General features: G+C 39.9%; 2 protein-coding genes across 2 annotated transcripts in view; one reads left to right on the top strand and one right to left on the bottom strand.

Moving 5' to 3' along the window:
- Window positions 1–5,105, top strand: part of smyd3 (SET and MYND domain containing 3) — a 66,958-nt gene extending 61,853 nt beyond the window's left edge. The window contains exons 11-12 of the mRNA XM_086187342.1: window positions 4,330–4,438; window positions 4,746–5,105. Of these exons, the coding sequence (XP_086043468.1) occupies window positions 4,330–4,438; window positions 4,746–4,907 (271 nt within the window). The 3' untranslated portion in view covers window positions 4,908–5,105. The remainder of the gene's footprint in view (window positions 1–4,329; window positions 4,439–4,745) is intronic.
- Window positions 5,106–8,573: 3,468 nt separating this feature from the next.
- kif26ba (kinesin family member 26Ba) overlaps window positions 8,574–13,025 on the bottom strand; it is a 78,241-nt gene continuing 73,789 nt past the window's right edge. Inside the window, exon 28 of the mRNA XM_086187330.1 lies at window positions 8,574–12,216. Coding sequence (XP_086043456.1) covers window positions 12,068–12,216 — 149 coding nt within the window. The 3' untranslated portion in view covers window positions 8,574–12,067. The remainder of the gene's footprint in view (window positions 12,217–13,025) is intronic.

Here is a 13,025-nt window from a genome sequence, read left to right as displayed (position 1 = left end):
TGGTGGCTGATGAAATACAAAGTCCTCTTTGTACAACACTATTTTTCCGTTTGCAGTGGAGACAAAACTTTTCTTAGCATGTGTGCTTGCTTATTGTATATTTAGTGCTTTGGAAACCACAAACTGACCTGGCCAACGTTTGTGAGGGTCTGTAAATTCAGCGTTTGCTTCATTCAGGCATGTGGATGGGCACCTCTGATGGTTTCTGTTATTCTTTTAAAATATACAGTTCACATTAGAGTTCTACCATTTTGACAAAATATCAAATTGATATTGTATTGACTTTTATTATGATATGAAGACATCAAGAGGGGACGAGGCTGATTGATACTCTAAATTGACCGTAGGTGTGGCTGTGAGTGTGAATGGTTGTCTGTCTCTATGTGTTGTCCCTGCGATGGACTGGGATAGGCTCCACCCCCCTCGCAACCCTTAACAGGATAAGCGGGTGAAGATGGATGGATGGATGATTTGCAATATTAATCAATTTTTCTAATTATTGAAAAATCTATTTAGAAATATTATTGTGGGATTTTGTGGTGGAACCATACCAAATACAGGTTTCCAGGCATCTGTCAAATCTTTTCATCATCCTTTGTTTGAACTGGGTGCATAAAATCCCGAGCAGCCTGGGATGAAGGATGTAGCCATCTAGTAGCTAACCCTGGGCTCACCAACCTCTCACCCACTGCCTTGTTGATCTTTGAGGTACTTCAGGTACATCTTTAACCATACATATTAGATTTAACGCAACTCCAGGTACAACCACGAGTAAAATAAAAAATGATGTCTTTAACCTTTTCAAGTCCTCTGGAGTAGAGAAGATGTGAGGTGTAATTTGAAAGCTGTAAATGAAGGTTTGAGAAAATAAAAAGCGTATTCCTCATCAAATTTGAGGGAATATCTCGAGCCCCTCTGTCTCCATCACAGGCTGGTGATCTCTAAGCAGGGGTCTCTGCATTGAGTCATATTTTCTTTTGTTCTTTTTTAGCCGTTTTTGCCAGGATCTCTCTGGAAATGTTCAGTGAAATAGATGAGAAGATGATGAAACTGTGGCTTAAAAGCATATTCAAATGCATGGCAGATGTAGTGGCAGTTTGCTTCACCACAGTTTGATCAACTGTGGAAATGGTGAGATGAAATGGAATCACAGCATTGGACAGAAAACAAAATACAATTAAGGATAATACAGCTAATCTTTCCTCCATGTTTGCATTCTCCCTCCTCCGTTTCTGACTTAGTAAGATAATCTGTTTTCCTCTCACAAACAGCAAGTCGAGGATCTTTTGTTCCAAACAAGGGCCTCATTAGTTCAGCTGCATTTCCCTGGGAATGTAACACTTTTCCACAACTATTAATTTCTCCCCCTTGCCTGCCTCTCCTACTCATAGCCCAGAGCTGTAGCTTTCTAACTAGCTGCACACGCCGCGATGTTATTTCTCTTCAATTTACTCTCACAGAGAGCAGGACGAGTGGAGAATGACAGGGGACAGCAAGTTGATAAAATAATTTTAATTGCTACAGTTTCATAGGCAAAGATGGAATACAATTAGAGTTTGGTTTTGATGTGTGGGTGTGTGTGTGTTTACTTGTCATGGCTGCATGAATTGCTGGCAGGGTAATTAAATCAATATTGTAACTTGCTATTCATGCAGGACTAACGTTTGTTTAGTCTTTGAACTTCCTGTTTAATGATTCAATTTGAGCAGGATCTGGGACCCCCTCTGTAATTGGCTGGCTTGTCAGACAGTTGTTTAATTAGGCTTCAAGGTATAAAAAAAAAGGGGGGCTATTAGCATTAAGAATGAAAATTATTGAAGAAGCTGTTGAGTTTGGAATTACAATGGCTACAAGTTCATTTACATGGTTAGACGTTATTTAATCGAAAAGTAAAGTTGTTTTTACAGTCCATGACTTAATACCTCAGATGCATGTTGTTTTCATCCAAGTGCAAAAAAAAATAAAAAAGCTCCCCTGATGTAAAATTTTAATTTAAAACTTATTTACTTCATTTGATGTTATTTTTTGTTACGGACACTTTTCACTCGCTCTTTTTGTTGATCACAAAACCCTTAACTCCATTATTTTTAAGCTTTTTGTCAATTGTAACAAATAATAATGTGGCATTTGGTAATTTTTCAATAATAAAGGAGGTAAACACATGATATAGATTTCTGCAAGGGTTGTGTACCTTCATATCACTGTATACAAGTCCAGCTAACAAAGTTTTTGTATTTATTAGAAGTAAAGTTGCTTGGTGTCTGATTTAACATTCTTGTGAAAAAAAATGACCCTGTTTTTCAATCGGATCAGATGAGATGATGTTAGTGATATCCAAATACAGTAAGATGGATCACGGTTACCTTTCTTAGTGATTTACTTCGTTTTTAATGCAGAGTATTTCAATCTGGTGAATTCTTGCTGGCCAAATGAGTCACACACCGGCCCATTTATTGAGCCATTTAACTGCACGGCTTTTCTAGACCAAATGTTATCAGACCAAATGAATCAAATTCTGATAGTGGAACATGTCATGCTATGAGGCTTGTGTGACGCTCAAGCACACACGATAGACAGCTTCCAGCAGAAGATGTAAGATGCCACTGTCGAACATTACAGCCTGCTTTTAATGGAGATTATCAGCAATGCCAAAAACTACCATCAGAAAGAAGAAATGCAGAAGGCCTCTTGCTTGTTTTCCGTGCACTCCGAAGATAAAAGACAATCAAGGGTTCAAATCAAGTGATACATGAGGCAGCTTCCTGTTGACCTCATCTTGTGCATGTATGTTGTTGCTCATCTGAGATTTAGGTTCCTGTGTTTACAGCTCTCTTTGTGCTAGCTTGTGTGTGTGTGTGTGTGTGTGTGTGTGTGTGTGTGTGTGTGTTTGTCTCGATTTGTTTTATCTTTGAGCATTTTAGTGCAGCTTTACAGTGACAATGAAAAATTAAAATACCATTTTCCGTGTATAATCAAGACTGGAGAGGGCTGGAGAAGAGAACAGGAAATAGAAGGAAGGACTTAATAGGGCAAGAAGAGGTAATCTGAAGGAGAAGAATAGATGGAGCAATAAAAAGGAGAGAGGGATCCAACGTCGGCAACTTTAATCCCTGCAGCTAGTGGGGCAAAATATAAACAGGAAGGAGCAGCGCAAAGACGATGAGAATAGGGAAAGGTGGAAGAGATTAGAGAGAGGAGTTGAGAGGAAAAGAGGATAAAAGAGGAGTAGAGCCGAGTAAATGAGCGTCTTGAGAACCCAAGTGTTTAGCAACAACAAAGCTGCTTCCTAAAAGACCCCGATGTGTATTTATCAATGTTGGACTGGAACTGTTCCACTTTTCTGAGTGTGTGTTGTGTGAACTGTCTTTTAAAAGCATGTACTACAAATTTTCAGTATATACAGACATGACTACGCATCACTTGCATGCATATGAGCAGTCCACTTTGATGCAAATTGTGTCAGTTTATGCAGAAAATACTGGAGAAATTAAAAAACATTCTAATCGAATACTTTTGAGCATTAATCGACTTATTTCATCAGGGTTTTTTTGTTGTTGTGTGTATTCATGCGCATGCATATGTGTGTTCAGAGAGAGGTCTTAGGAGTCAAAATCTTTGAACTGGCTGATCAGAACTCTGGCTCTGTCACCATGGATACACATCAGTAATCGGAAAAAAAATCAAAGCTGTGACATGAAAAGATGCCCAGCAACACCGGCTCTTTCTGTGCCTGGGTTTGGAAGATTAGCGAGTAGCAAAAGACATTGTGCCAACGCTGTGTACATCTAAACCTCTACGTGTATATCTGCAGTTTACTCATGCATGAATACCCCGAGTGTGACTGTCTTTACGTGTTAGTGCGTGTCTTGTTGATACTGTATGTGCAGCATCAGTTTGCTGTTTTTGTCTGTGTGTATTTACGTATGCAGGATGGATGGGTTTTATTCTTGTAAACTGCAGTGGAGGGAGTTAAATAAAAGGAAGAATCCCGCACTTGCAGACAGACACACCCAGCAGGTATATTCAAATAAATGAATAAGGAGACATGCACGTGTACCCTTTAACACACTCTTCAATGTTCTCTTCTTTCTCCTTGCTGCTGGATATGTGATACTGAAGCAGATTCTGTGAAAAGCAAATTTTAAGTTTAATTTTAAGATATATAATTTGCTGTTCTGAGTCTTAAATGTCAATGAAAACGATTGTCAGAGTAACCCAAAACCCAAATCAACTTTCTTGTTGCGCTTCTAAACAACAAAGTTTAATCACCAAACTGGCAGAACAAGCCAGCCCTGTTTTTATTCCTTTTTCTCGATCTCTCCTCTGAAGGCAATACTACCCTGATCCCCATCCAGTCCACGGAGTCCAGCTGATGAGAGTTGCAAAGCTGCAGCATTACCTGGAACACATCAGCGATGCCTTTGACACATTCAAGCAGGTATGAGGGATGAAAAATGTTCTAGTGGAACAACTGATGTATTTCATCCGGCACTGGTTTTAATGGGACTCTATCTTTTAGTTTTAACACAGTAAACATCAGTGTCTGGAACAGTGACACCACACCCAGAAAAGGTGCCACTTCAGTCAAAGCTCTCATTATGACTTGACTTAATATAAAAAAGAGTGATATTAACATGTTTTTTGTCCCCATCTGTTGGATTTTGTCTTGTATTATACACATTTACAATCATCTGCCAGTGTTAGCAGACAGCAAATCAAGCAGTGGTGTGTGTCTCTGTTTCCAGGCCTATGACATCATAAAGCTCACCCACGGTGATGATCACACCTTAACTGCTGAGTTACTGATGAAGTTGGAGGAATGCCGCATGGAGATGGATCATCAATCAATCACCCAAGAGCCACTGAGACAACAAACAAAAACCCTGCCACTGGACTTCATTTCATAAACGTCCTGATATGACTTTCCGACTGAAAGCAGTTGTAACTTGTGTTTTGTTTTGTTTTGTTTTTTAATTATAATAACTATCGTGTTGCAAGTTGCTCTTCCTGAAACTACAGAGAATTATCAACAACTCTGTGGCTCAGATAATGTAACAATAAATCCAATGAAACAATCGTAAAAATAACCAAGGGCTGAAGTATTTTTTTTTTCCACTTTTATGTGAAACTCATATCTTTCAGTGCATTCTACGAAACATTGGAGGTCAAAGTTTCTGACTTCAATGAAAACTGCATATCGCCCGTTGCAACCTGAGAGTTTTTAGTCGTGTTATTGTTACGTCTGGTAACACGCGTTACAAAAGAGACGGGAGGAACTGGCTAAGACGTTATCAACCACAAACCCAATGGAACACAGCACAAAGTAAAGCAGTCGGCTCTGCTGTAGGTCTCACAGCTGTACGTGTGCTGCCATGTTTGCTCGTGTCAGGAGCCCAACCCAAGCTTGGCTGATCCTGCTGGAGTTGTTGAATTGGGATTATAATTTGAATGGCATATCTATTGAGCTTTTACATGTCAGGGGTTGATTATTTTTTGATCTAGTAGAAGGAAGTATTCAAATGATTATCTGCCCCTTACACAGTACAGTTAGCAAGCACAGGCTTGAAAACAGGCCATTGTTCAACAGGCCGCCTCCCCAAATTGGCCAGTTGGAAGAAAATGGGCTGTCAGGGATGATAGACTTCAAGAGCCAGGAGCTAAAATGCCTTGAACCACATGAACCAGTCAGAAGCTACATTACTGCTGGATGGTGGAAGAGCAGTTAGAATGCAAAGCTGATTGGTTCACTTGCTTTATACTTTCTCAGGGTGGTTTCAGGTAAGAGTAGATCCAGACGTTGTTGCAGGGCTCCACTCTTTAGTTTGTGTGGTACAGATGGCCTCGCTGTGCAGGCTAGGAAACTAGTAGATGAACATCAGTGTTGCTGTAATGCAGCACGACATCATATGACAAGGTGTTTCATCGGCCAATCGCATACATACAAGCCTTCCTGTTGGATTACTTTGAGTATTTTTACCATTAGCCTTTTATTTTGTTGCAACAAAATATAAAACTGTTGCCTCTGTGATATTCCTGTCATGTCTACGTGAAAAAATACTGCTTCAGGGTCTGTCTGTGTGAGAGAGTTTAGAAGATCCTGTCTCTTGTTCATAATCTGTAGATTCCATCGCAATGAGGGACCACATGTCCATGTGTGTTTGTGCGTGCGTGCGTGCGTGCGTGCGTGTGTTTCCATGCTTGTGTTGCTTTAGTAAAGTCTGGTTCTCAAAACATCCATCTTTCCTTTTCACATATCCATCTCATACATTTCCTGGGTTAATCCCTGTTTTTGTGTGATTCTGTCTGTGTGTGTAACTTCTAGGTTAAGCCCAGAGTGTGTTTGTGATGGAATGTGGTAGTCTCTCTCTCTCTCTCTCTCTCTCTCTCTCTCTCTCTCTCTCTCTCTCTCACACACACACACACACCTAAACCCACTTACCGCTGGCCTTGTGCAAAATGGATGGCAGCGTTTCATGAGTGTGTTATGAGAGGATTAGAGTGATATTATGTTTGCTTTAACATTACAAATACAAGATTTTGCTCTTCCCACACTTTTTGCTGTCAGTTCTGCAACAGTTGACAGGTCAGAGATTCTAAACCCAGCCCCATCCTGGATTACTCAGCTGAAAGCTATTAGTTTGCTCTTCAGCAGAAAACATTCTACATACAATATTGTGTTGAGTCAATGTCTGGTAAAACCAAAGATTACACCTGTAGGGATGATCCTTTTCTTCACCATCTGGAGGTCTTTCTTTGTTTTTAGATTACTCAGCATTCATTGGTCTTTCCTGGTCTGGTCTGGGTTTTTTTTTCTGATTTTTCTTCTTCACTATTTTTCTTTTTGAACATCTGTCCTTTAAAATCTCATGTCAAGACCTGCCTTGCATACCTTACGTTAAGATTATATTTGAAACTGCAAAAATGTCCTTTATTTGTGCATGGAACCATTTCAGTCCAAGGGAACCAATTCAAATGGGTTTAATTTCCAGCAGCAACGTAACTTTTCCTATATTTGGAAGAAATGTTCTTTAGTTAATTTTATCTTGGGAAGACGGAATGAAACGAATGTGAAGGCGACAGTAGCGCTGCCGTCACATGCACACTGAGTGACACGTGCAAGAGAGTTCCGCTCTCGCCCTCCATTACTCACTTCATTGACTCTGTTGCTTTCTGTCTTTCACCCTTTCTCCTCTCACCTCATAACCATCAAATTAGATTTGCTATCATCACTCACTCTCTCGCTCTCTCCCTCTTTCTCTCTCTCTCTCTCCCTCACTCTCTCTCTCTATCTCTCTTCCTCTCTCTCTCTATCTCTCTTGCTCCCCAAAGGCTTTCAGATTACATTCACCACCACCCCATCTCTCTCTTTTTTTCCTCTGCATTTTTCAGCAGGCAGCCTGAGCCGATCAAGAAAAGACACCGCTGTGGTTTTCACCCATTTTAACTCACTTGCCCTCCTGCCGTTCACTTTCCCCCATTTTCAATTTTTGCTCTCATTTCAGAGATACACCTCCCGCCCCCATTTCTCCCTGCCTTCACTCCCTCACCTCTTTCTCCCTGTGTGCTGTCCCTCCCTCCTTGGCGTCCAGCAGATTGGGATATTGTCAGCCCATTAAATGCCCGTTGTCCGTTGTCATATCTTAATATTAGAGGTAGTAAAGACAAGTGGCAAATTAAAGGAAAAACTAACAAAGCGTCTCAGTAAGATTTACTTGTGTTAAAATGTGTTGACTTGGAAGGCCGTCCGTCTAATAAATCAAAGATTCTGTCCCTCGATTATCTCAGTAACTTCTTCCACTCATCAAAAGACCAAAAATGAACTTCAGCATGTTGAAGCTGTCAGGACAGTTGGATTATTTTGCACAGGCAGAATGGAGGCCTTTCATTGTTTGATGATGTATCTTTTTATGTTTGAAAATTGGTCACATTCTCTTCAAATGCTGTCTTTTCCAGTGACACTCCAATGTTTTGTGCACTGAAAATCTTCACTTGATTTTCCAGTGGTATGATTGTAAACTTTTACGCTTTTTATTTTCATTTTTGGGCCAACAACCCCTGTAATTTAGCATCTCACGGTCCACTCCGTCCTAGTTATCTACTGCACAGAGCTCAACTCGGTGTTTTTTTGGTAAGAACTTGTTAACACTTATCAGTTTGTTCCTCACGTATTCTTTCTAAGTACACACAAGTGGTTCTAAGTACACACTCAGAAACCAGCAGTCGTCCTGCAACAAAAAAATATTCAATGCGAGGGTGAACAGAAAAAAAATGTAAGCGGGGAATGTGTTTCACAGCAAGCCAGCCTGGCAGGAAGTGATCACGACAGAAGAACAAGGGTTGAACACCTGAATATGAATTAGTTGCTTCTTCGTGTATGTTGACTTTCATCATTTACTCTTTACCTCTTGACACGTACTTTAAATTGATGTAGGTTTGAGTCATTGGTGCAAAAAAAAAAGAAGTGTTTTTTGTTTTAGTCAAAAATTCAAAGTGGAACTCACAGTGACTACTAACTGACAGTGTTGTGTCTGCACTGCAGTTTTTGCATGAAGTAAAAACATGTCAGACTCTGTCAATACATTCCTTTATTTACATCCCCCCATCTTGCTCTTCCATCTACACATTGTGTCAGACCACACTTCTCAAAGACATAACAGTAATGGTTATCAGCACAGCAAGTAAGTTGAATTGTGGAAATGGTACATAAGCAGCATGACATCATCGACTCATTGTTCTACCTGATGGGCACTTTCAACTGACTGGCCTGAATATTTTACAGTTTAGATTTTAAAACCACTGAATCTTCGAAGTAATCGGAACTTAAAAGGGATGAAACCATTTTTGGAAAATGTGGTCTGATCCATACACCACCGCACAATATTCCATAAAGATGCTATGTATTGGATTTACAGATAACACATTATAATTCTTTAACACATCTGCAAAACAGCACATATGTTTACTTGTTCATTCAGGCTTTAGTTCTTTTATTCAAACACATTTGGTGCGCCGTTTTATTTCAAGCACCTCTCAATGAGGGCTCCTCTTTTAGCGTGGTTGCCGCCAATAAAAAATAAAATAAAATAAAAGGTAACATCAACAAACACTATTACGTTAGCAATGAACAAAACCAGCCATGTGTTTTTGTTTTGTGTCATGTGTTTTTCATAATTATTGCTAAAATTATAAAGTGCTACCCAGGTAGATTCTGCGGTGACATATCACGAGAAAAACCTCACACATAGCATCGTAAATCTGGAGACGAGTACATGCCGTTGACCCAATCAGAGGTTGGGGTTCCCAAAACACTCCCCTAAATACACAAGGCTTTCGTTAATACTTAAGCATATATTGGCATTTCTATTAAAAGAACACGGTTGTGTTCGACTTAAAAAGTTTTCTTCTTCACATATAAAACAACGAACCATCGGTTAATAGTTGATCAGACACCTAATGAGCTATCAAAGTCCACATATGCTGGGAAAGAGGCACACCCTGGATGTGAATGTTTTAGGAAACCCAAACCATGAAGAAGAAAAAAAAAACAGACAAACAACAGGAGCAAATGAGACCAATGTCAGAAAATAAAGATGAACGTATATATGATATGTGTACAGTATATATACTTAATATGTGACATGGGTTCAGCAAAGTATGTACAGTTTTTTTCAATGCATAGTAACTTTTAAGATCATATGGTGTAAATAAATAAACACAATAAGTGAATCTGCCCCTCCTGAGCTCAAATCAATAATCTCTCATTCATGACTGTAAACTGAGAGGTAAAAACAGGAAAGGATCAGACAGCACAGGACTGGTGTGGCTCCCGGCTAATTTCTGAGTCTGCGTGTGCACCCCTCACGTAACAGGCGACAGTGACCTCTTTAAGAAACTGTGAAAAGATAAAAACATAACGGATGTAGACATTTCCTGTTGGTGTCAGTTTACTGGACTAGTTTTGTTTCAAGGGCAGGAAGATGCATTGCGCTTCCGTGGCATTTAAAACCAAGACACCTTTCTATTTTTTTCTTTGTTCTTTGTTTTCTACAAATGGTATCAATAAGAGCATTTCCACTCCTGTGAGGTCAGCGCCTTTCCTCTTTTCACCTCTCGGACAAACAAACACAACGTCCCAGAATGCTCTCTGCTTGCTGTGCAAAAGCTATTCGGGGGAGTGTGGCGACCAACATCTGTAACAATGCGATGTAAGAATAAGCATTTGAAGGGTAATGTTCTGCATTTTGGAGGGAAACAGGCTCTTTCAGATATTTATATTTTTACAAACATTTAGATCATAAACATTTCAAGCACCATAGATAACAATGTTAAATTAAGTTTGTCGCTATTCTTCTAAAAGACATGGAACCAGGTAGAGATATATTTCTCTTAATTTGGTTGTCATTTTCTTGAGTTCTCTTTGATTTGATATAAGTTTGAGCTCTTTGTCTTTTTTGTATAATGCCCCTAATAGAAGAATTCTGAAATATTTCAACCAAAGATGGACCTGCATGTATTTCCAGTCTAAATTGGCAAATTAGTAATTATAAATGAAACATTTATTTTTGAAATGTCCCTCTCCTACTATGACAAATCATCTCTACGTGGTCCCATTGCTTTCAAAATAAAAAACCAAAAGTTACCTTATAATTGAACACACACATTGACAAATCATTCAGTTTCTTTTAGAATAGAGCAGAACAACACAAATACAAACAACAGACAGGCTGCCTTTCAGTCAGACAGATGTCAGTCAATCGATGGATGTACTTAACACTGGATCAGCCGAAACAAACATTCTCATTCTCCTCTCATATGTGAGTCATATGTTCCAATTCTTTTTAAATATGGAAAAGCCATCACATATGTATCGGGGGGGGGGGGGGTTGTATGTGAGCCCCAGAGGGTCATAATTCAGATGTGCTCTATTTAAGGGTAAAGTCAAGGTTAAAAACAACACCACAAGAAACAATTTTTTTTCTTGTTGGTTTAAATACTTATAAGTCTACATCCTGGAAAAGTTGTGTTACCATTCGATAAAAATGCATTTTCAATAAATGTTTTGGTCCCTTTTAGTTTTACAGAAGAGTTGGTGTTCACGCTGAGGACACTGCTGTTTAGTAGGTCTTCCACTTTTTTTTTTTCATCATTCAGACAGTTGGATTTTACTTTTTACTAATGTACTGAATACCATTTAAACATACAGTATTTTTAGTCTGTTTATCATAACGGTGGACACGATGACCCACAGTAAAACACCACATTTAGAAATAGCTATAAATTCAAAGATTTTTCAAGGACACTCATCTTTTGTGTATTTTTTTTTCTAAACTAGCACCATACTAAACGGCATGTACACAAATTGAGGGAGATAATGGGTCTAGGTATTGTTGTTGGAAATGTTTACAAGGCACTTATCTAAATCATAATTTCTTTGTCCTTCAGTTTTTCTCTATCCGTAACTGCACAATAATACCAATGACTCTGTATTAACAGCCAGTGGCTCTCAACTGTAAACTCTTAAAAAGTGCTCTTCCAAAATGGTCTTTTCTTTTGCACCTCTTCGTTTTATCCTTGCTGATTTAAAAAAAAAAAAAAAATGGCAGCTTGGCAGTTCCTCTCCATCTACCTTCCCTGCATACATTCCTAAATGTCTAAATCTAAGAGGCATCTCAGCAGTCCAATAATTTGGATTTGCAGAAAACTGTGGTCACTTGGTTATATTTGATGCTTTTGTTTTTCTTTAACTCCGTCTGCCCAACGTTACCTGATTTGTGGCTCTTCTCTCAGATGCTGTTCAGTGTTTGTTACAGGCTCCCCATCAATATTTATTCATCCATTTGTCTCTCCATCCGTCCGTCCTTCTGCCTACTTACATCTGGAGGAGACATTAGGGTGGCTGACACGCCGACTAAGTGGTCAGTCCATCACTATATCCCTCCTTCCATCTGACCAGTCACCCAATGAGATATATTTATTTAGGAGTAATCAAGGAGCAAATGTCAACATCTAATTGAGTCCAGCTGTGTGTCCACCCCTCCGCCCGCCAGCTCACAGTCTCTCCATCTGTCTACCGGTGTCTTGAGGACACATCAAAGCAGGTAATCATCATGAGATGGGCTTTGCAGAAGTTGACTCTGGTCTCCAGTTTGTCTGTGACTGTCTCCAGAGCTTCCAAATACTCCAGTGAGTCCACTTCATAGGCCTGCTGCAGTTCGACTGGATATGAACACACATGGAGAGGAAGAGCTTTAGTAAAGGCTCCCGCAAGTTCAATCTTCAAAGTGAAAGATAAAATGCCTCCAGCCAACTCTCCGAAAAGGCTAAACCAGTAAGAGTTATCATTTTAACTAGTATTTCTAGCTTAAGCCTGATTTATTTTACTCCACTCTGCTATGATTAAAAGACTGTGACTAAAATCTCATCAGTTAGCATAAAAGTGGGTGGTTTGTTTAAATACACATTTACATGTAAGTGTGAGGGTGGACTGGGCGGTGACAAACTGAAGGTCAGTGTAAAGTGTCGTCATCAGGTCACCATGAGGCACCAGCATCAATTCACCCTGGCAGAGATGGAAATGTCTCTGCAAAGGCAACAGCGAAGGATTCACATCATTTTCATCCTCATCAAACTGCACCGTGACCCCTCCTGCCTCCCGTGGACCGGTGCTGCCACCCATTCAGACCAGCAGGGCTGTGCCGCATCATGTCAGTCTTTATGTCATTACAAATCCTCCCAGTGATACTGGTTTTTCATTTGGGGTTTGCACAATTGAAGCACCTTTTTTGGGGGTGGGGGTGGGGGGGGGTGGGGGTCAATACGTTAGCAAATCCCTCCCTGTGACACTGCACATCTCTGTCACCCATAGCCTGCTTTATGCACCACTGAACTGAACCAAATGTGTATTTGTCTTTGCAATGACAAGTTAAAGCACTGCAACCTTACAAAAACTCTCTCTCCCTCCCCTCACATTCTCTCTGTCTCACTGACTGACTGACTGACTGACATTTGTGGCGGTTTCTTGCTGC

This window comes from Aulostomus chinensis, chromosome 2 (genome assembly GCF_037954235.1).
Source record: "Aulostomus chinensis isolate RoL2024-O1b breed Wild chromosome 2, RoL_Achi_v1.0, whole genome shotgun sequence".
Lineage (NCBI taxonomy): Eukaryota > Metazoa > Chordata > Actinopteri > Syngnathiformes > Aulostomidae > Aulostomus > Aulostomus chinensis.
This window is presented reverse-complemented; position numbering and strand designations above follow the sequence as displayed.